This window comes from Podarcis cretensis, assembly GCF_951804945.1.
Source record: "Podarcis cretensis genome assembly, chromosome: 5".
Classification (NCBI taxonomy): Eukaryota; Metazoa; Chordata; class Lepidosauria; order Squamata; family Lacertidae; genus Podarcis; species Podarcis cretensis.
The window spans coordinates 86,590,057-86,612,843 of record NC_137174.1 but is presented as its reverse complement, the minus strand read 5'-3'; the positions used below and the strand labels follow the sequence as shown (position 1 = coordinate 86,612,843).

Genomic DNA, 22,787 nt, shown 5'->3' with positions numbered 1-22,787 from the left:
TCTCCTGCCTTAGGGTTCAGGCAGGGGCCACCCCCAGGCGGGTGGAAAGAGGGGGAATCCAGAGGAGAAGGTGCACCCCCAAATCCGGAACGATTTGCTCGCGCAGAACTGGCTCAGCATCGGGGCTGAGAGACCGTAATTTTCTTTTATGGCGTCTGGCAGGATTTTGCTACAGATATTAATGGGAACATAAATAGCGCCGAGAAGGTATTGAACAAAACTGTTTAGTGCAAGGAGGTTGTTCTGGAGCAATTTTTTATTTTATTTTTATTTTTTTGCAAAAATCATTATGTAGTTTGGGTTGATTCATTCCCCAAACAGGAGCCAGTTTCTCACAAGCATGTTTTCGATAGATGTTTTCGATATATGTGCACCCCGCCCCCGCCGCCGCCGCCCCCCGCTTCAACCATCCCTTGTCATTAAAGCGAATGAAAGGAATCTGATTTCATGATCGCCATCTAGTTAAATATGTATCCAGGGGAAGATTAAAGATATGATAGGATCCCTGTGACAAAACAAGGGTTAGGAGTGGTGTGGAAATACACCCCGCTCCAATCTGCATCCATTGCCCCGATCCTACATCTATTACTTTTGAAGTATCTTCAGGTGATTTAAATGCACCCCCTTATATTTATTTTTTTTAACATCCTGGTTGTGTTGTTTATATTGCAGAATTGCATTGCTGCGCGATCCTGCACGTTTTCTTGGAGGTATAAGGGTGCTCGGGACTGCAGCCGCGCAGCCCAAGCCTAAGCACGTTTACTCGGAAGTAAGGCCACTGCTTCAATGGGACTTTCCTCCTAGTAAGCTTTAATATTAATGCATCTATGAATTGTATATTCATCGGGGAACTGAACGAACCTTTCGGCCCTAAACAAGGCTGACTTCTTCTATAGTCCCTATGCACGCTTACTTAGGAGTAAACCTCACGGCATTTCTGAGTAAATATGCTTAAGATCAGGTTACTCCTGGCTGAGTTCGATCCGAATTGACTTCCAAAGTGAGGCGGCGTTCCATTGCGAGTCCTACTGAAGCAAAAAGGGGCTTACTTTCAAGTAAACGAGTTTAGGATCGGGACCTAAGGGTCCCAAGCGCTGGGATGCGACGGGCGACATTGCAACCCGAGAGAAGCAAGGTCGCGGAAACCACCGCTAGTCCCACCGGGATGAGATAAGAGAGGGGCTACTCTAGAGTAAGGGGAGCGGAGGATCAGAGCCAGAAATGTGATTGGAAGGGATAGTCCTGCCGATCAGCTCTTCCCCACACAACCCCCTTCGTTTGTACTCGGCTAAAGGACAGAGGGGGGGACCCATTGGAGTCAATGGGTCTCCTCTGGAGTCACGGTGCGACCACTTAGCGCGCCTCACGGTGCCTTCTGCAAACACTAACAGGAAAGTGTCAGTGCAGTATCTAAGAGCCCGGGAGTTTGCACCGCCAGGCCTATAGGGATGACCGAGAATCATAAATATTTATTCTCCTCCCTCTCCGCTTAGATATATAGGTGTCAGAAGGAAGCGGCTTTGCGGTTATACAAAACTGGGCTCCCCTCTCTCTCTGCCTCTCCGGGATGGCGGCGGGGCGCGCGTGGTGCGGGGAGGAGAGACTCAGACTCCCTCGGGGAAACTCGGGCAGGTCCCGTGTCCGTCTGAAAAGACAGAGGCTGCGAGCCTCAACATCGGAGAGCCCCCCCCGCAACCCCCAACGTCTCTGTCTCTATGGGTGGGTGGATCCAGGGGGAGCCGGGTTGGTCCACTGCACATAAGCGAAATAATTGTTGTGCTGGTGAGAAAAGTGTGTGTGTCTGCGGGTGGGGGGAGCGCACCGGCCAAGGGCGCACGAAGAAGACTCGCCGTGCACAATTAATAAATCGCAGGTCGTATCAGCTCATCATCCGGCATCATCCCTCTCTTTAAAAAGTCTGCATGGGCGCTCATGTCAATTGCTTTTCCCTTCCCTGGCTTAGATCTCCCCAAGCGAGCAAAAGAGAGATCTCCCCACATCCCCCGCCTTAGTCTCTTTCCTGCGATCTTCTGCCCAAGATCCCTTAAATCCAAAAGTGAAAGATCGCTCCAAACTTTTTTTTTTTTTTGGCGGCGCCCGGGAGATGTTGAAAGTGGGGGGGGGGGGGGAATTGCGCGGGGGGAGGGCGAGCGAGAGGAGAGCGAGAGGGAGAAGCCGCCCTTGCGCATGTGCGAAGGTGTCCAAACTGACAATGCTGGAGAAGATAGCAAGCTTTGGGGTTGGGAGAGAGAGAGAGAAACAGAGTGAGTGAGAAAGAGAGAAAGAAAAGAGTGGGGGAAGCAGGAAGGAAAAGAAAAAAAAAACAAGAGAGAGAGGGGGAGAGAGAGAGATAGCGGGGGGGAAAGCCCCTCCATTGATTTCCCTCCCCACCCCCCCAACCCCGACCCCAGATATCCCCCCCCCCAAAGCAACCATCCAAGCAACGTCCGCGGGATTTGGCAGCAATGCGATCCAAAGGCAGAGCGAGGAAACTGGCCGCAAGTAGGTGCAATCGCTCTTTCTGTTGCGCGCCCCCCCGCGCCCCCCCCCTGCGCCGTCCGCGCTCCCTTCTGTGCCCCGCTAGACGTCCGGGAAAGATGTGGGTCCGTGGGGTGGGATGGAGAGGGCGGGGAGGGTGGGGGTCAGCCACTGGCCCCACAGATCCGGCCCGCCCCCGGCGCAGAACTGGCCCCCGAGAGTCTCCGCTGCCCAACATCCATCCACCTCGCGGCTGGTTTGCTGGAGAGAGAGAGGGAGAGAGAGATGGTGCGCAGCGGCGGCGGCGGCGGCGCGTTGGGTTTCTCTCCTCTCTCTTTTCTCCCCACTTCCTCGCCTCGGACGCGGGGAGCCGGACCGGGGGGGCGGGTGGAGAGGTCCCGGCTGGGCTCCCTGGCTTGGCTTGGCTGTGCCCGGCGCTGTTTGTGTGTTTGTCTGCCGGGGTGGCGGCGAGAGGGAGAGGGAGAGGGAGGGGGGCGGGGAAGGATCGCTGGTGAACTTCAGCCGAGGCGGCGAAAGAGTTGAGGAAAAGTTCAGCCGCGCCGAAGAAGAGCGCCGCAAGTTGCTCGCTCGCTCGCTCGCTCCGGCGAGGGAGGGAGGGAGGCAGAGGCTGCAAGGACGCCGAGCGCCCCTAGTGGGCGCTGCCGGCTCTGTGAAATCAACATTCAAAACAAGCGCGTGGGGAAGGGAAGGAGGGGAGGCCGCGAAAGCAGCAGCAGCGGGAGGAGGAGGAGACGCTGGTGGCAACCTGCAGCCCAGGAGCTGGAGCGATGGCTTTGCTGGGACAGGTTCGGTGCAGAGGAGAAAGCGTGCGTGCACTTAACGCAGCAGCAGGGGACTCCTCGCCAGCTAATGGGGATTTTTTGTTTCTCCTCCTCGAGTTGGGGGTTGTCCATTTCAAGCTGAGCCCCCCCCCCCAACAACACCAGGGCAAGATCCCGCCGCCGGGCTTTTGGGTGAACCTCCTTGGCTCGACTCGGTCTGGTCAGCGCGGAAAGACCTCCCCCCCCCCGTACACGCAACTTAGCCAAACAAACTCGCGCTCTGCGCGTGTGAGCGCTGCTTCTTCGGCGCGCGCACGTGTGCAACTGCCTCCCCCCGACCCGTGCACACGCGTCTCCTGTTCCTGTGGCACGTGCAAAAGGAACAACCCGCAGCATACACGTGTACAGGCTGGAATACTGTTCCAGGAAAGGTTGCCTAAACAACGACGAGTCCTCCTTTTCTAGTTCTGGTGCTATTATTTATATTTTTTAAGTGGGGGGGGGGGCGGGCAAGTGTATGAGTTACATAACAAAGCAGGAACGAGCGATCTCGGCTTCCCTACCAGTAACGGTCTCCTTTTCCTTGTTGAAAGCGTAAAATAATAATAACAGCAGCAATAATAAAAGGAATATGTTCCGTCGTGGAAGGGAGACTTACAAAGTTTTCCTTCGCTTGGGAGTTCCGGCTCTTTCCGCTTGGTAGTCCTCGGTTGAGGTGGCCAAACTGGCCTGCCTGAGCTTCTCAGCGGCAGCTCCCAGCTGGATCTCCTTATTTTCCTTTCTGTTTATTTCACATATTTAAAAAACTAATAATAATAATATCCACTCAAGAAGCAGCTAGAGCTGGGCAGTTTCAATTTTAACTTGATGCAGTTGCAAGGCATGTTTTGAAGTGCGAGCTTGGTGCGGTGGAAGCGATTGGGCCGCACTTTTCTTTTTTTGCTTTGGCATCCTCGGAGACCCACGATGATCTTGTCAATTTCACGCGTCCTCCTCTAACAGTTTGCTACAGACTGCAGTGGCGGCTGGCAATCTTGGAGCCGGAGTCTCCGTCTATCCTTACGAGCCGATCAAACATTATATGTGCGATTCTCCATCTCTCCTCCTCCCCTCGCACAGCCGGCCATACATACAACTTACTGAAATTTCCATTGACTCCACCGCTATGGAAACTTACATACAAAATGTGCTCAGGGCTTGAGACTCACTTGAACATGTTGGGAATTGGGATTCACTTCCTAGCAAACGTTCAAAGTACCATCGGGCTTTGTGCGAATGCAAACCGCGCAGTTATTTCAAATTTACCTCTTTTACGCTGCTGGGGAAGAATCGTTTTCTTGACTGCAACTCGCAGTGCAACAGATGCAGCCTTGCTTCGTTTTTTGCAAGAGAGCTGATCTCTTGTGCATGCTGTCCCCTCACCCCATTTACCTAGCCCCTGGACAAGTCCTCTTTATTTATTTCATGCTATTTTTGTGTTTGTTTCCCTGCATTGTTACTTTGATTTCCAACTGGGGGGGGGGGGGGAGAAAGGTGGCGGCGAGAACGGCAGGCAAAACGTTGCAGAAGTTGTGTGACATTTTTTAAAGGCCGATTATTTGCTTGTTTGGGGAGAAAATCGCGCGCGGGGAGGGGGAGGGAGGAGGGAGGAAAGAGGAAAGCACAAGATCTCATTGGATTACTGTCTAATTTTCTGTGAAACAGACCAACACCCTCCCCCGCTCTTCCTCCACCTCGCCTGCGTTTGATTAGCTGGTTTTTGTTCCCCCAAAAGCAGATGTATCCAGTCGACACAATTTGAAAACAGATCCGTTATTCATTTAATAAAAAAAGGAAAGTTGCAGATGCGCCGATCGCAGCAGATGCGTAAAGATCTCCTTATCTAAAGGCACCGAGTTAAGTTCAGTAGCAAACCCAGCAGGGATCTTATTTCTGGCGCGGTCCGTGGCTGATGTTCACCGCAGCTGTGAGATAGTCTGTTGCTGCCTTTAGATACGGCGCGGAGCATTCGCCAAAACTTTCTGACGTGCCTTGAGATGTACAAGGCAGTGCAGATGCACACTTAGGAAGCTGCGTGGTCCGCCTTCTGCAACCCATAGGTTGCAAACGGAGAGAATAAGTGCAGCAGAAACCGCTTTCCCACGTTTACAAACCCTGTTTCTTTTCGCCTTCGATCACCACGTCAATTTCGCTGGCGCCTGTAGAATTAAATCGTTAATTTTTATTTATTAAAAATGTATTCAGCTTTCTTCCTTTTTTCCGTTTGCGCACCTCCCTACACCCCCTCCATCAAATAAACTTACTATTCATTTACGAAGTTATATGAGGTTGCCTGGGGGCGGGAGAAACCACGATCAAGCTGTTCTGTAAATGTGATTCTTAGGTTGGAAGATACGCACGCTTTACCTGGAAGCAAGTTCAACTGAAACCCGTGAAACCCGTTTACTTATTTTTGTGTAAACCGAGCTATCTATGCCCAAATTCAGTCAAGTCCGGCCTGTTCCTTAAGCAAAGCGAGACACTTTAGGTGATTAATGGTTTGTTCTTAGAAAGCAACGCAAGTTTAAGGTTATGTGGCCTTGATCATATTAAAGATATTCGCTGTTTTTAATAAAAAAATTTTTAAAAGCAACAGAAAAGCAACAAAGCTTGTGGATGATGGGGCAAGTCCGAAACGGCCGCATTATTTGGAAAACCATAATTTTAAGTCGCTGAAAAATGAACTCGCAACATGCTAGCCACTCTGAGACTGTAACAGTTGCAGAGAACGTGCAGCCTCTGTGTGACATTTACCATTACGTGGTCACGATCCGAGCAAAGAGAAGCGCTTTTGGGGGTCGCAAGCCTACACTTTACCCGGGAGCAAGCAAACAAGAGTGGGGTGCACTTTTTATGTGTCCGCGTAATTTACTCCGATTGCAAGGTGTCAATCCACACAACGGACTTACTAGCGAAGCAAAGAGTAGGACGTCTTGACTTCGACGGCAGAGTTCAGCACGTGTTCAGATCTCTTCCCCCATAAAAAAAATATGAGTGGGACTTTGAACGCTGGGCTGGATCACTTGGGCTGGATCGGGCTCTCCCCGCGGGCTATTCTGGCGCCTCTGCTTGCACGTGAGAACCAGCTGGAATCGACGCTCTTGCTCGGGCTCTAGGGGATGCTCAGGGAGGGTTAGGGCTCTCCCCCACTTCTTCTCCCCACCCGCCCGGGCCTAAAATCCCCTACGGAGGAGAGCGCGACTTTCTGCAGACGAAAACCCCACTCCGCGCAAGCGAACTAGGAGGCCAGCGCAAGCCCCGCTGGTAGTGGTTAGAGACACCCTATAGCCCCGTAAAGAAGCAGAAGGTGATCAGATTAGGCGAACACCCGTGCCTTATAAAAGGAGTTACTTGTACTTTTACACTTTATCACCAGTCTAAAAAAAAACACACAACACACCACCAAAAAAACAGGCAATTGGAGCAAGCCGCGATGGATCCTGGTCTCTCCAACCCTTTGAGAGAGTAAGCTAACACTTTACCAAGTTTCAACAAGTCCCCCCCCCCCTTCGACGCTTGTGAGTTTGCCCTCTGCCTGTGAGGGTTTTTTTTAAGAGGAAAGGGTGAAGAGGAAAAAACCACACACCTCGTTTGAGTAAAAAGCAAAGCGGACGACCAAGACTTTATTTCCTCGCTTTGTTAGGACTCCTCATATTGGGCTATCTGATGAGTCCCAAACACGCGAGGTGCTTTTTGTGGAAAGGCTTGTTTATTTGCCATTGCTATCCTCTTAAGCTTAATTATTTTTTTTATCTTTGCATTGGCCACCTTGTGTGCAAATAGCCTCCTTTCGTACAAACAAGCAAACAAAGTCTAGCAGCAGCAGCAGCAACAACAACAACACAACCCGGCGTTGCTGTTGGTTTTCGCTGCTTGGAAGTGGGGACGGAGGTTTGCTAGTCTCTTTCTGTTTGAAAGCGGAGCTTGCCCAAAAGATGGACCGCGGGCGGTGTTGGTGGGGCGGAGAGAGACCGAGACAGGGAGGGATGCGTCCCGTGTTTTCGCCACCGCCGGCTCCCACGCTGATGGAGAACTTGGTCCCTAGTCAGAGGCGCATCCCTCCGTGTCAACATCACTTCGCTTAGCAAGATGCCAAGGCGTTCAGTCAATAGGCGTCTAGCGTGAAGACCTCGCGCCCGCAGCGCGCATCCACGCTAGTTTGCACACTGGGCGAGAACTTAGCTGAACCATCCGCCTCCGCCCTCCCCCGCCCCCTTAGCCCAGCTGAGACTGCTTGGAAGCCCAGTCTTTTAATGCCACACTCACCCAACCAACCCCCATTATATGCTTGCTGTTGAAGGCTTGTTGAATCTGCTTCTTGCGCCGCAGAGTCTCTTGGACCTACTTATTCTCCCTCTCTTCTCCTTATGCCCAGATCGCATGCTGGGCTGTCTCTTCCCTCAAAGCTATCCTCAAACCCCACCTTTCCTAGGAATTCTTCCCCTTGGGATTCCTTGACTCCCATTTTCTTTTCTTTCCTCTTCCTCTATGGCGGTGTGGTGGGCAACCCCTAGGCACAGGGCGGCAGGGGCAAATGTGGTCCTTCAGGGCTTCCTCTGTGGCCCTTGGAACTCTCTCCGCCAGCCACGCCCCTCATTGGCTCTGCTCTGCACCCTCCATACATGGGTCTGCCTGGCTGGGAGGTGTCCATGAACTCTGATACTGTAATGGCTCTTGCTTGCCTGAATAAAGAGGAATGCATGAATGTGTGTAGAAATCAGCCTACAACACAAAGGCAACATTTGCATTCCTTGTTCTGCCAGCTTTTACTTCTGTCCCTGGCCTTCAGGGTTGAAAAAGGTTCCCTATTGCTGCTTTCTGGTTGTTCAGACTGTATGATCCTTGAGGCACAGACCTGTATCTGTGTTGGTTTATTGTTTGCTTGTTTCTCTGTGTATAGCTACTAGTGCAATGTATAACTCAAAGGAAGAGCAGAAGAGAGGCAGATGGAGGTGAAACTACAAAATCCCAGGTGCAACAGTGGAACATATTTAAGATCTCATCATGCCAACCAGTTGCCTTCAGGAACATCTACCTTTTATTCCCAATTTTAAAAATGGCAAAAATATTGTGAAATCCTATTCTTGTATTCCACTTTAATTACCGTAACCCAGAATAACTACTTCCCCAAGTGCATTTTCCCAGTAGCCATAGTAACCACATAAGAATGCACTGAATGAGTGTGTGAGTGTGTGCAGAATCCACCTTTTCCAGCTGCTCCTATTTGAATATGGCAGAATATTGAGCCTGTTAGGAAATAATTCATCTTCGTTAAGTGATCTTGAATTAATTGCAGATAAATTATGCTGGTGGTTGTGGGGCTGACTATGAGTGACTATGAACTGAGCCAGCGGACTTGCATATGCAAGACCGTTCTGCTTTTAATCCCACACATACAACTGCTGCATGCACGGATCCCTTACGTAAAGTCTTTGGAGAACTAAGGAACAAGTTTAATAACCTCTCCAGCCCAGGGCCTTAAAATAAGGGGTAGCAGAGAAGCCCTACAAGGCAGAATACCTTCAATGGAAGGAACTAAAAATAAGGAACACCAAGACTCTATCTAACTAATGTCACTACTGGACCTAATGGTCAGGGGTCCTTTTACCTTTACTTTTAAGGGCCATGCTGGGAGGTGAGGCCTGGGAGTTCACGGGATCTTTGTAGGGACAGCACCTGAAAACAGATTCTGATATTGCTGGGGCTATTTTTATGACCCATTTGGTTCAAGACAGCCATGGGGAGAAACTTTGCTTGGCCTGAGTTCCCAAGCACACTGGAGACCTTCTTCAGAAGCCCTGCTTTGCTTTCCCTCCTCTAGTCAAGGGACAATATTATTAGGAATATAAAAAAGTTGCCTTATACTGAGTCAGATCATTCATCCATCTACTCTGACCAGCAGTGGCTCTCCAGGATTTCAGGTAGGAACTTTCCCCAGCCCTACCTGGAAACCCCAGGGCATTGAACCTGGGACTTTCTACATGCAACACATCTGTCCTTCCACTCAGCTACAGTCCTTCCAAAAGGGAGAGGGCCTTTTCAGAAGTGGTGGCCGGACTTTGGAATGTCCTTCCCAAGGAGACAAGTCTGGTGCTGACTTTACAAGTTTTTAAGCACCTTCCTATCTGCCCAGGCATTTAAAAATAATTGTTGGAATTTTGCTTTCTTCTGTTTTTGTAGTTTTTCAGGTTTGTATGTACCCCCTGCTATGCTGTATTTCATTATATGCTGATTTAAATTTTTTATGTTGCAAATAAGTTTTATGCACACTTTTGCATGCTGCTCCGGCATGTTTCGGTGATAGGTAGTTAAGAAGTATTTTTTAATATGTATAGCTGCTACATTGAGCATGTGAATGAGCATACATTGGCAAATAGTGGATTTGGGTTTCGATCCCACACTGTAATGCACTGTAAATATGGCTTAGCCAGGGCATATTATATAAAGCTATGGTTGGAATCATGGAATCAGAGAACTGTAGAGTTGGAAGGAACCCTGAGGATCGTCCAGTCCAGTCCTCTGCAGTGCAGGAATATGCAGCTGTCCCATACGGGGCTTGAACCTGCAACCTTGGCGTTATCAGCCAAACGCTATAACCAACTGAGCTATCCAGGTTGATGTACATGATACTCTCCCTACAGACCTGAAGTGAGCATGGACTAGCCTTTTCCTAAACTTGGGATGCGCTGGAATATTCACATGGGCAGGTGCACTATATAGTTTAGGAGGCTGCAAGAAAAAGTGGATAGAGAAATATAGTCAGTGAAGGGGCCATGAGAACAACCTAAGGAGCAGAGTATGAATGCTCATGCTTAGGGTAAAATGGCAATTTATTCCTAGGATTACAGTAGATGGCATCTGTTGCAATTCAGAATCATAAACATTAAAGAGGGTTCAATGGCACATAGGTTGTATCCATTGCTCAATGTCACTGGGCCCAGGGACACAGTATTCACATAGACACGTAGGAAGTTGACATATATAGTCATACCTCGGGTTACAGACGCTTCAGGTTGCGGACCGCCAAAACCCAGAAGTAGCGGAATGGGTTACTTCCAGGTTTCAGCGCTCACACATGAGCTAAATTGCGCTTTGTGCATGCGCAGAAGCGCCAAATCGCAACCTACACATGCACAGACGTGCCGCTGCAGGTTGCGAACGCTGCAGGTTGCAAATGTGCATCCTGCACGGATCACGTTCGCAACCCAAGCATCCACTGTCATCCAGGTCATTGGTCTATCCAACTCAGTATTGTCTGACTGGCAGCAGCTCCTCAGGGTTCCAGGCAGGGATCTCTTTCAGCCCTACCCAGAGATGTCCAGGACTGAACCTGGGACTTTCCTCATGCAAAACAGATGCTCTACCACTGATCCTCAGCCTGTCCCCTTGATTTATTCCGCTTTGCTGTGAGATTAGATTAGATTGGGTGGTATCGGGAATCAGAGATGACTAATAATAATAATAATAATAATAATAAATTTTATTTATATCCCGCCCTCCCCAGCCGAAGCCGGGCTCCGGGCGGCTAACAACATTAAAACAGTGTGACATTATAAAACATTATAAAAATGAATTAAAATCAGAATTGATGGCAACCATAAACTAAAACTTTGTAAAGATTGCCAGAGGAGGGGGTCAGGCTGCGCCCTGACCAAATGCCAGGTGGAACAGCTCTGTCTTGCAGGCCCTGCGGAAAGATGTCAAGTCCTGCAGGGCCCTTGTCTCTTGTGACAGAGCGTTCCACCAGGTTGGAGCCGCAGCCGAAAAAGCCCTGGCTCTAGTTGAGGCCAGCCTAACCTCTCTGAGGCCTGGGACCCTCAAGGTGTTTTTATTTGAAGATCGTAAGTTCCTCTGTGGGGCATACCAGGAGAGGCGGTCCCGTAGGTACGAGGGCCCTAGGCCGTATAGGGCTTTGAAGGTTAAAACCAGCACCTTAAACCTGATCCTGTACTCCACCGGGAGCCAGTGCAGCTGGTATAGCACCGGATGAATGTGATCTCTAAGCGAAGACCCCGTAAGGAGTCTCGCTGCGGCATTCTGCACCCGCTGGAGTTTCTGGGTCAGTCTCAAGGGCAGCCCCACGTAGAGCGAGTTACAATAATCCAGTCTGGAGGTGACCGTCGCGTGGATCACAGTGGCTAGGTCAGGGCGAGAGAGGTAAGGAGCCAACTGCTTAGCTTGGCGGAGATGAAAAAATGCCGCCTTTGTTGTAGCTGCAATCTGCGCCTCCATGGAGAGGGAGGTATCGAAGATTACACCCAAACTCTTAACGGACGGTGCTGGCACTAATTGCACCCCCGCAAGAGATGGGAGTTGCCCCCTCAGTCCCATGTCGTCCCGTCCCAGCCAGAGGACCTCTGTCTTCGAAGGATTTAACTTCAGCCGGCTCCCACGTAACCATCCAGCCACAGCCTCCAAGCATCTGATCAGTGTGTCTGGGGCCGAGTCCGGGTGGCCGTCCATCAACAAATAGAGAGTTGTGATCTAACAGGATTTGGCATTTGCTTTTGGTATGTGAAGAACCACTCAAATAGTAATGTTTGTGAGACAGCAGTCAGTCTGAGCAACAGGGAAGCATCTTTTGTCGCGAAGGAAGGTTAGCACATGTCTGCTACAAGGGCTGACTTGTATAACATTTTAAAATTCATTCTGATGAACATGATATGTGATATGCATGCATTTCAACATGGTCTTTTAGATGGTTCAACGTTTGTTAAAGTTGTAACCTGGCCCAGGCAAGATTAGCTTGTGTGAATTCAGGGGTGGCATTTGAGGTTAAAGTGAGATTGCAGGAGGGGAGGATCAATATTTGCAGTAAGATTCAAAGGCTTGCTGTTGGATACGTTCAATATTAAACTGCAAAAGAAAGTAGTGTGTTGGAAGAGTATTTGCTGTGACTCATTCTTAAGTATGTAATGATAAGGAACACAAGAAGCTGCCTCATACTGAAACAGGCTACTGATAAATCCAGCTCAGCATTCTGACCAATCCATCTCAGTACTGTATGTATTCTACACTGACTTACGGTGGCTCTCTAGGATTTTGGACAAGAGTTCTTCGCAGTCCTACCAGGGACTGAACATGATGCCATTTGCATACAAAGTGTGTGCTCTGCACTGAGCTATGGCTCTTCTCCAAGCAATAAGCTTACTGTAAGCAAAGAGGCGTATGCCTTTGACATGCATAGGTAGAACACAGACCTTTTTCATTGTTTATGAGAGTGTATAACTAGTGAGCTGGCCAAGGGACATTCATTTCTGAACAATAATCACATGTGCTCCGAAACACAGCTGTGCATTCATATAAGCTGTTATGGACCATGCTGTCCTTCTGCTTTTAGACTGAGCATTGCCCGCTAATAATGAATGCCAGGCATCAAAGCCAGGCATGGATCAGAGCCACTTGCCTGGGTGCAAGTTGAAACAGGGCTAGACTTTTATCCTAGGAAAACAGTAACTACGTTGAATTAAATTTTAAAAAGTTTTGGAGCTGCCTGGCAAGAAGCAGCCTTTTGGAGCCTTAGGGGTATGCTATAACTTTTGATAAGTTATTGTTGTTTTAACATTAGCCCTGCCTTTCATTTGCTGCCTTGCTCCCCGTCTGCTCTACCTGCATCTTTGTAAATAAATAGGCACAGCCAAAAATACCGCAAATCTCCAGTGCTCTATTCTCCCAAGGAAACTGACCCTTTAAACACCCCTGGGACTTCCTTCCTCCTGGTAGATGTTATATCCTATAACATATATTATAACTATATACGCTATATATAGCAAATGTACTATACAATACATGGCAAGCTATTCTGTCGTAAAATACACATCTGCGTTACATATACTTTATTGAGAAACAATAATACGGGTCTGCACACATACATGGGTATTTGGAATAAATGACTCATGAAAGTCAGATAATATTGAAGAGTACAAGTAGTACCATACTGTGTTTCTGAAGTATGTGTGTAAAACATAGAAACTCGAATAAAATTATCTTCTTGATCCATGAATGCATTTGTAATTATATTACAAGTAACTTTTCCTGTTTGTATGATCTATTGTACTTTTTAATGGACATATTGTAACAGACATATACAGTGTAGAGTTATTGGAAGAGAAAGTTGAATATTTCATAGATACACAATGTACTGCACACCTAGAATGATAGATGTAACATAATGCGCTCTCTCTCTCTCTCTCTCTCTCTCTCTCTCTCTCTCTCTCTTACTGCCCCTTCCTCTCTAGCCAGGAGTGGGGAATCTTTGGCTCATCAGGTATTGGACTCCAGTTCCCATTAGTTCTTAGCCAGAATGGCCACTGGGCAGGGGTGTTGGGAGATGTCAGCCACCAGCATCCAGAAAGTTACAGGTACCCCAATCCCTGACCTTGGCTGCCTCTCTTTTTCTCATGGCAAACTTTGTATCTGAATGAAAAAGGGAGAGCATCTGTAAGCCATTTAGAAATTTTAGTCAAAATTAAGCAGTATACACATTTTGTTTAATTAATTAATTAAAAAACACACAATAAAGACCAATGTTGATAATAATAATAATAATAATAATAATAATAATAATAATAATAATTTGTGCATTTTTTTGCAAGGTTCTTGGCAATAAACCTTTCTACTACTATGTGGAAAGGTTTGGTGTATGTTGACCAGAGGCACCTAGAAGAAACTGAGGCTGACATAGCTCCTTTAATTCTACACTAATATCCCTATATATTGTGTGGCTATTCCCTCCCCCCCACAGGTGGAATAAATGAAGACAACGGACACAGAGTTTTAGGTTAATGGGCGAAAAATGGCCACAACTTTATTGATTACAGGAAAGAAGGGTATTGGCTTTAGGCATTGGCCCTAACCGACTATCCGGTCTGACCGGGAAGGGTTAAACACCAACAGGGGGAGCCACCCGAGATGCATATCCCTGGGCGCTCCCCAAGGGGTTACCGCTCGGGGGCGCGCTTTAGGCCCTAGCCTCCGTAGGTTTCGGACGAGGCGTCGCCCCTCGGAGTCCTTTAACGAACTACCCTTCAAGCATTGGGGGAGGTGATGGCGTTCCTCCCCCCCAACCTCATCTGCATGATAATACCCCGGCCAATGCCTACCGCCAAAACCGAGGGAGTTGTGACGATTTGCTACGAGGTAGGCGAAAAAACCAAGTGGCTCACAAAACCAGCCAATTAGCCAAATGGAAAAACTCCTACCAGGCCCCTTGCGGCGACCAGCCGAAGCCCATAGCAAGGTCAGTGGCAAAACCTAAAGGGCGGGTGGGTGGGAAACTGCGTCGTCTCCAGGGAAGAAAGGGGGTGAGCCAGGGGCTGCCCTGACCTTAAGTGGCCCTAGGAAGGCCCGCCCCTGCCGCCAGCCAATTGGCTGGCGCCACAGGGTATGCTAATTGGGTGAATCCCTGTCTCCTGCGAGGCTGACGCCAGCCTCGCAGAGTGTGGGCGGGGTCGTGATCCCACAACCCCCCCTCCTCCTGAAGGTCGGAAGGGGCATTGTGTGGCTATTCCCTCCCCCCCACAGGTGGAATAAATGAAGACAACGGACACAGAGTTTTAGGTTAATGGGCGAAATTTGTTGACCAGAGGCACCTAGAAGAAACTGAGGCTGACATAGCTCCTTTAATTCTACACTAATATCCCTATATATTCTACACTAATCTCTCTCTCTCTCTCTCTCTCTCTCTCTCTCTCTCTCTCTCTCTGTGTGTGTGTGTGTGTAAATGTTCCCAGACGTTAAACATTGAATTACCTTGCCAACATCTTTCCTTTTGTGGAAGGGCTATAGCTCAGTGATTTGCTTGCAAAAGGTCCCAGTTTCAATCTCTGGCATCTTCAGGTATGGTTGGCAAAGACTCCCATCTGAATCCCTGGAGAGCCACTGCCAGTAAACATAACAGTAGTGAGCTGAATGGACGGACCAATGTTCACACTTGGTACAAGCCAGCTTCCTATGTTCTTTCCCCAAGATTCCCCTTCCAGCCTTGGCTGCCTACTGTCAATCATCCTCCTTAATGTGAATTTGTTCTTTTACACTCGTTTTAAGTTGGAATGACCTATATGGTGAATGGAGGGGGGGGGGCTAAGGGATGGCTTCTCCCCATCACACTATCTTCAGATGAAACATGGCAGGCTTGTAAATGGATGCTGTTTACACAGGGGTACGGAAAACTTAAGAAATGTTTCTACAAAAGGGAAAGAACTGTTTACACAGGCCTTTGAAAAGTGTGACATATTGCTCTAGTTCCAGCACTAAAAAGCTAAACACTCTTACAGGCATTTGAAGTTCTCTGGCTGAAGCAGCAGGGTTGGGCTCCAATTTAGATATTGCTTGTGCGTATAACTAATTGCAGTATGTTCCCCCACTTGTGGGAGAGGAGAGGGCTCTTGCTCATAGGTTCTCCCTTGGGAATTGAATATTTGGCTCCCCGCCAGTTCTGTACAATGTCCACACTGACTATTTGAATTCCCAGACTCTATTTAACAAGTTTCTAAATAAATAAACTTATTGTCTGTCTGTGTTTTAAAATTATTTCACCTCTTTTGTAAAAATAAAAAGAGTAGAAAAGTGACGGAGTCCTGTTACACTGGCTTTGCTGCCTGGCTTTTTCTTCCAGGCTCTTTCTAAACAAAGAGAATCGCAGCAGATATATACTTAAACCCAACCTGTAACTGCATAGGGTGAGAAGTGAAGAGAGGGATGGGCAGTGTGTGGCTGTCAGATGCATATCTAGTCAGAGCTAACACCAGAGACAGGTTCAGAAAGTCAGTTAAATATTAATCCTTTGGAAAAAGAGACCTGTGTGCCTGCCATCTCTTTGGCATGACCCTGCAGATAACTGAACAAGAGGCAGGCCCTGTGGGCAGTGTTCATTCCTATTGCCATAAATGGTGATTTGTGTCTGTTTCACTCTTGTTGTTTCAAGCTCAGGAGTTGCTGATACGAATTGGGAATGCTGAGGTTGTTACCAGAGTCAGTGTAATTCTTTTCTTAAAACCATCCTCTCAAAACTATTTGATCAGAACAGTTAGGCTGCAGTGGGGTGGGGGAATCACAGGTTCCGGTGGCCAAATGTGCCCCTTCAGATCTACCTCTCCAAATGGCCCTTGGGACTCTTCCTGGGCCGTGCCCATTCCCAGGCTATACACCCCTGAATGGCCCTGCTCTGGATTCTCTGCAAGTGTCCTCCTCCCCGCCCCTGGCTGGGATGGGTCCTTGAAAGCTTGCTTGCCTGGATGGAAGATGGAGAGATGTTTGTGTGGTGTGTGCAGTGTCGTAACGTGGGTTGCCAGCACCCAGGGCAAGGCAAGTATTGCACCCCCTAACATACGGTTAGGGCTAGGCGGGCACCGCATGACAGTATTAGAAGAGGCATTCTGTCATGTGTGAGAGAAGGGGAAAAACACTTAAAAAAAAAACAGAGAGAAAAGACTGTGTCTGCTGTGATGCTATGCATGGATGCAAGACACCTCCCATCCTTCTAAACAAATGGCAGGTAACTGTTAAAAGAGGCACTCCTTCTTCTAAAACTTCACCTGAGCAGCAGTGTGTGAGTATATTATGTTTGTGGTGGCAGGAAAGGTATCAGCAGCAGTGGGGTAGAGGTTCTGCTCCCACATCATCCAAGATACTCAAGGCCCTGGCTTAGCCTGCTCCCGAGTACTCAAGAGAGGGAGTGTTTTATGGATCACAACAGGAATGATTCCAGCGGCAACAGCAAGCACAGACAGACATGCTGCTCTTCCTTCTTCCTTAAAAAACAACACACCACTTTGTGAGCAAATTGGCTTGACATCTTGGTTTCAGAATGACCATAAAATATTGCAGCACTGTGTTCCTATTATAATGTTCTAAAAACTATGGCTGATGCCCTTTATAAACAAACAAAACTAGCTAATCAAATCATTCTTCAGTCAGTCAAATAATAAATGTAATCTTCATTTATTTGCAGATTACCAAAGTAATAGTTTTGAAGTAAACCCCACCAGAAAAACCTTTGTTAAGTCAATTAAAAAGTTAAAAAACAACAACAACAGATTGGTCAAATAGATGAATCAGTTAAAAGTTTCAGTTCTGTTCAAAAGAAAGGAGATCCCCTCCCCTTCAGGACGAGTACTTTAATTTATATGCATTCATATTCATAATGAATTAAAACACAATTTGTTAAGATTTCTTATGCTGTGTGAAATCCCAATATATCACTGGGAAGTTCTCCTGTGCAAACTCCATCCACTGAAACATCAGTTGTCTATGGTGCAATCCTATGTGTGCTAATTTGCAAAATGGCCAGGACTTTAAACACAAGAGTCACTGCAGTAATTATAATAGTGATGACAATAACTCCACAAAATAACTGTCCAACTCATTGTATTTTATATTCAACAAGTTTATTAACTGCTACTTCTAAACACACCATGGAAAGGCTTTGTACATATTTCCTTTCTGAACAACAACTATGAGGTGGGACAGGGAGAGGTCATGTTGGAAGACAGACTCAGCTGTAGTAACAAACTGTTCTTTCTCTTAATTGTGTTTCTGGTCAGTACATTGTGATGTGAAAGAGGTTGCTTTTGATATGCTGCAGTTCTATGCAAGTGCAGGCTGTGATGTTGGTTGCAGAATCCTGTTTCCTGAGAAATGTGATGCATTTTTCAAAGTGTGTAAAATGCAAGGCTGTGTACAGCCTTGCACAATGGGCAGTGAAATCTCAGTAATTAGATGGGATGCTGAATAATATACCCAGTGGTCACAAGATAAGGGTTCAAACCTAAACTAGATGTTACAGTGATATTGATGAATCCTTATAAAGCAGGCTTCCTCAACCTCTGCCCTCCAGATGTTTTCGGCCTACAACTCCCAGGATCCCTAGCTAGCAGGACCAGTGTTGAGGGATGATGGGAATTGTAGTCTCAAAACATCTGGAGGGCCAAGGTTGAGGAAGCCTGCTATAAAGCAAGTGACTGGGCAATTCAGTGCTCAGTAATCGTGGTTAAGGATCCCTTTTTGAGCTGCTTCCTCACATCTATTTTCATTTCATTTTATTTATGTATTATATTTCTACCCCACATTTCATCAGAAGAATTCAAGTAATGCACATGCTTCTTTCCCTCTTTACTGTATTCTCACAGCAAGCCTGTGAGATTGGTTAGGCTGAGAGACAATGATAATCTCATGAGCTTCATTGCTGAATGGGGATTTGCACTATGGTCTCCTAGGTCCTAATCAAACACTCTAACCACTATGCCACATTGATGTCTCACGGTAGAGGGTACTTCTGTTCTCAGAGTCCAACTGAAAGAAAAACAAGGGGAGAGAGGCAGTGAGTGTTGGTGTCGAAGGAAAGTACCGATCAATTCTGTGTCCAGGGAGGTTGTCTACCAACTCCATCTGGTATGCAGGCTGAGACCCTACCTGCCCGCAGACTGTCTCGCCAGAGTGGTGCATGCTCTAGTTATCTCCCACTTGGGCTACTGCAATGCACACTATGTGGGGCTACCTTTGAAGGTGACCCAGAAACTACAACTACAGAATGAGGCAGCTAGACTGGTGACTGGGAGTGGCTGCTGAGACCATATAACACTGGTCCTGAAAGACCTACATTGGCTCCCAGTACGTTTCTGAGCACCTTTAAAGCCCTAAATGGCCTCGGCCCAGTATACCTGAAGGAGAGTCTCCACCCCCATTGATCAGCCCGAACACTGAGGTCCAGCTTCGAGGGCCTCCTGGCAGCTCCCTCACTGCAAGAAGTGAGGTTACAGGGAACCAGGTAGAGGGCCTTCTCGGTAGTGGCACCTGCCATCAGATGTCAAGGAAATAAACAGCTATCTGACTTTTAGAAGACATCTGAAGGCAGCCCTGTTTAGGAAAGTTTTCAATGTTTGATGTTTTGTTGTGTTTTTAATATTCTGTTGGGAGCTGCCCAGAGTGACTGAGGAAAGCCAGCCAGATGGGCGGGATATAAAAAATGAATTATTCTTATTCTTATAAAGGGAAATATTCAGTAACGCCCCCCTACCCAATATAGGGTTTAAGTCACATACACACTCATTATGGGATTTAGCGATGATCTGATTCTGCATCTGCTGTCAGATGCATCTGCATTATGCGTCTGCTGTCATCCTAATTTATTCTGTCTTCTACATCCTCTTTTGCGTCTTCTTTTTTTGCTTCTTCTCTGTTCACCCACACACCCGTGTTTATTGAATGTATTAAGGGGGACCACACTTCCTGGCCTCTCTACCACCGTTGTCTGCATGTTCAGTGCAGCATCTTAAAAGAAAAGCATACAAGCTACAACTGCATAGGTTCCTCCTCTCAAAAGTTGCACCAAATGCATGGATGCCAGTGAGTTCCAAATTTAGAAAAATAATGACCTAGCTGTGTTCTAAGCCAGTAAGTAATGTGTACATAGCCAAATTGATTAAAACACAGCCCAGCATAAGTTGAATTTGCTTAGAGCAGCAAAGCAGCCTGCCCTCCATCACTTTGCATTGTTGGTGAGGACAACAGAGGGTTTAAGGACTCCTTTCTCTGATGCAGCTTAGATTGCCATAATCAACTAGTTGCAAATTCTGCCCTACTCAAAACCAAAAGGCAATTCCTTCACTTCATATCATACATAAACCAAAGCTATTACGGCTCTATTTAATTCTAATTTTTTGGGAAGGAGATATTATTTCCATTGAACTGGTTTCCAGAGCTTTAGTGTAAATTCTAAACCTTCTCAATGACTGGAAAACCATGACAAATCATATTTATGATGGGAATAAAACCAACCTTTCATTTTATAGCTTCATAACATAATCTTGCATCCCACAAAACAGCATATCAGTACGATGCCGAGTGCCAATTTTTGATTGTAATCGGTTGTAAACCAAAAGGGAGAGACCTTTGCAAAGTGGTTGCTTTGGGTGAATGAGTCTCCAATTATGCATAGCATTTCAAAATATTTAGTTTTCCCACTTTAATTGCAGAGAAGTTGACAGGAGTGTGGAACATTAGAATATCTGGTCGTTTTGTCTACTATTGATTATTACTTTGCTAATGTGCTGAGCATTAAACATAAAACAGTAGAATAAAAAGTCACTGAACATTCTTTTTTGTTTATAAACCATAAACCTAATCCATAGAGTGCAATAATTTATAGGCATATGTTCCAGTTTTAGTACAAAAATATTTGGTACAAGATGATGGAAAATGTAAAGCAAATAAATATATAGCATACTTCAGGGCTGTGGGCAATCTCTGCCTGCCAACAGTCCAAATTCTTTATCAAAGAAACACAGATCCTGTGACCAGAATGAATTATTCAAATTAAGCATAATCATCACATACATTTATTTAATTTGAATAGTTTATTCTGTTTTGATTTTTTTTTGAGAGTTTTGTTGGGCACATGGCCATGGGACAGGATAACAGAAGGGAATGGAGTAGTGGAGGGGCACAGATAAATATACTGTATATGGAGCATCCTCACACTGAATCAGACCACTGGTCCTTCGAGCCCAGGCTTTCTCCAACTGAAGCCCTTGGAATGCAATTCCCATCATTCCTGATGCTGGCTGGGGCTGATGGGAATTGGAGTCTGACATCATCTGGAGGGCTCTAGAAGTCTGATAGGTAGCAATTTTTAGTCTGCTCAGCAAAAAGAATGAGAGTCTTATGCAGGTGCAGCTATGACCTGTAGGCACTAGAGCTTGGGCCTTTTCAGCTATGACCCCTCATTTTGCAGAACTCCCTTACTGACCTCTGAGTTATGGCTTCCAAACAGGCTCTGAAAACACGTTTATTTCAGACTGTGATTAGCTGAGATGCTTTCTCTTTAGGCTGGCCTTGGATTATTTTCTACTGGTGGGGATTTTCTATTGTATTGTATTCTATTGTGGGGATTTTCTATTGTATTTAAAGAAGTGAGCCATTAAAGGTTTGATAGATTTTGCGGTGGCTAGACTTGTACACTATTGTTTTCAGCTATCGTATTTTATTGCAATTGTGTTTATAGTTTTACTATTTATTTATTACATTTGTATGCTACCTTTTTCTTCCAAGGAGCTCAAGGTGCTTCACATGATTCTCCTCCCCATTTCATCCTCACAACAGCCCTGTGAGGTAGGTTAGGCTAAGAGATTATGACTGAGCTTCATGGCTAAATTGGGTGATCTTAACCCTGGCCTTCCAGGCCCTAGTCCACTACTCTAACCACTGCAGCTTGCTGGCTTTTTGCCAACTACTCAAGTAAATCTGCAAAGCATCCACTATGTTTTCTGGCATTGCACGTGCTTAGTGTGACTTCCATGGCAGCTCCTTCGATCCCAAAAATCCCAAGAAGTGTTTCACAAAGAGAAATGCTGTTTCCAGCCACCTTTCAAGACAATTTTTCCTCCCCTCTTTTGCCCCTTTGGCTACAAAGAGATTGGAACCACCAAAATGATGGCTTAATTCATCAAAAAGGTGCAATTAAAGGGAAATGATAGAAAGTGACCACATCAAGGTGGAACTGCAAGAAGGTTTCGAGTGGAAAGAAGAAAGTTAATCACTTGGGTAAAAAATACAATTAAAACTTAAAATGATTACATTAAGAAAAGCACCTTAAAAGCACTGCAGGTGCCCAGGCCAATTTTTATTAGATGTGTTGCAGAGGTTCCGCCCCCCGCCCTCCCTGTAGATTAATCTTCATCTTTATTGAATTAATACCCTTCCACTCACATTCTGTTCCCTGCCTTTTAAGTCTCTTCTCCTCCCCAACTTGCTAACCTAATTGCATGCAGTGAAGTGTTAGGATGCCCTATTACCATTTTCCTGCAGGATAGGGCACATTCCTTGGCTGTACCTGATACCTTCAGCCATAACTGGCTTGCTTTTATTTTGAACGTTGCTCTGCTTCCAAGAATGAGGGACAGGGAGCATTGATCAAAACCAACCAGGCATAATGGGAACTGACATTATGCAAGTTTCCCTGCCGAGATTTGCCAACCACAAACTGCAGCGGCCAAACCCCTGCTAATTCCGGGCCTGGCCACTTTTGAGCAACAACGGCCAACCCTATCAAACACTGTGGTGGTGAAATTATGAGCTAAAGCAGGGATGGTAAGCTTTTCTTTCCTTTGTGTGTGGGGGAGGGCTCCCTTTGCTTTTCTAAATAATGGTTTGGCGAGGGGGTGGAAGTGGTGTCTCTTTTTTTGCCACATTCTAAACCCTTGGGCTTCCTATTGGTGCCATCTAGCAGCTTAAATATTAGTTATTTAATGTATTTATTACATTTATACCCCGCCTTTCCTCCAAGGAGCTAGAGGTGGCATATGTTGTTCTCATCCCCACTCCTCATTTTATTCTCACAACACCCCTGGAAGGTAGGCTGAGAGACTGTGTGTTATGTTCTGAAGTTCTCACCCTGGGCCAGCAGGGGGATACTGTAGATAGTTCAGGTCCACATATGCAAATAAGGGATCGAAAGTGACATTCAGTGATTGGATAGTTACAGAAAATGGT

The 22,787-nt window shown here is 46.7% G+C and overlaps 1 protein-coding gene and 2 long non-coding RNA genes across 14 annotated transcripts in view; 1 reads left to right on the top strand and 2 right to left on the bottom strand.

Moving 5' to 3' along the window:
- The first annotated feature begins 2,436 nt into the window (after positions 1–2,436).
- MECOM (MDS1 and EVI1 complex locus) overlaps positions 2,437–22,787 on the top strand; it is a 488,986-nt gene continuing 468,635 nt past the window's right edge. For 4 of the 12 annotated variants that reach the window (XM_079977618.1, XM_079977622.1, XM_079977619.1 and 1 more), the window contains exon 1: positions 2,437–2,502. In XM_079977618.1, coding sequence (XP_079833744.1) covers positions 2,466–2,502 — 37 coding nt within the window. In that variant the 5' untranslated portion in view covers positions 2,437–2,465. The remainder of the gene's footprint in view (positions 2,503–22,787) is intronic. The other 8 variants (XM_079977611.1, XM_079977625.1, XM_079977620.1 and 5 more) reach the window with 4 other exon arrangements.
- Positions 5,144–6,259, bottom strand: LOC307216221. Its single transcript, XR_013839008.1, has 3 exons — positions 6,209–6,259; positions 5,564–5,666; positions 5,144–5,458 (listed from the first exon to the last, which is right to left on the bottom strand). It is a non-coding gene; the product is annotated as an uncharacterized lncRNA (long non-coding RNA).
- The window catches only part of LOC307217259, a 57,618-nt gene continuing 48,214 nt past the window's right edge, over positions 13,384–22,787 (bottom strand). Inside the window, exon 3 of the long non-coding RNA XR_013839496.1 lies at positions 13,384–13,715. This is a non-coding gene — a long non-coding RNA (uncharacterized lncRNA). The remainder of the gene's footprint in view (positions 13,716–22,787) is intronic.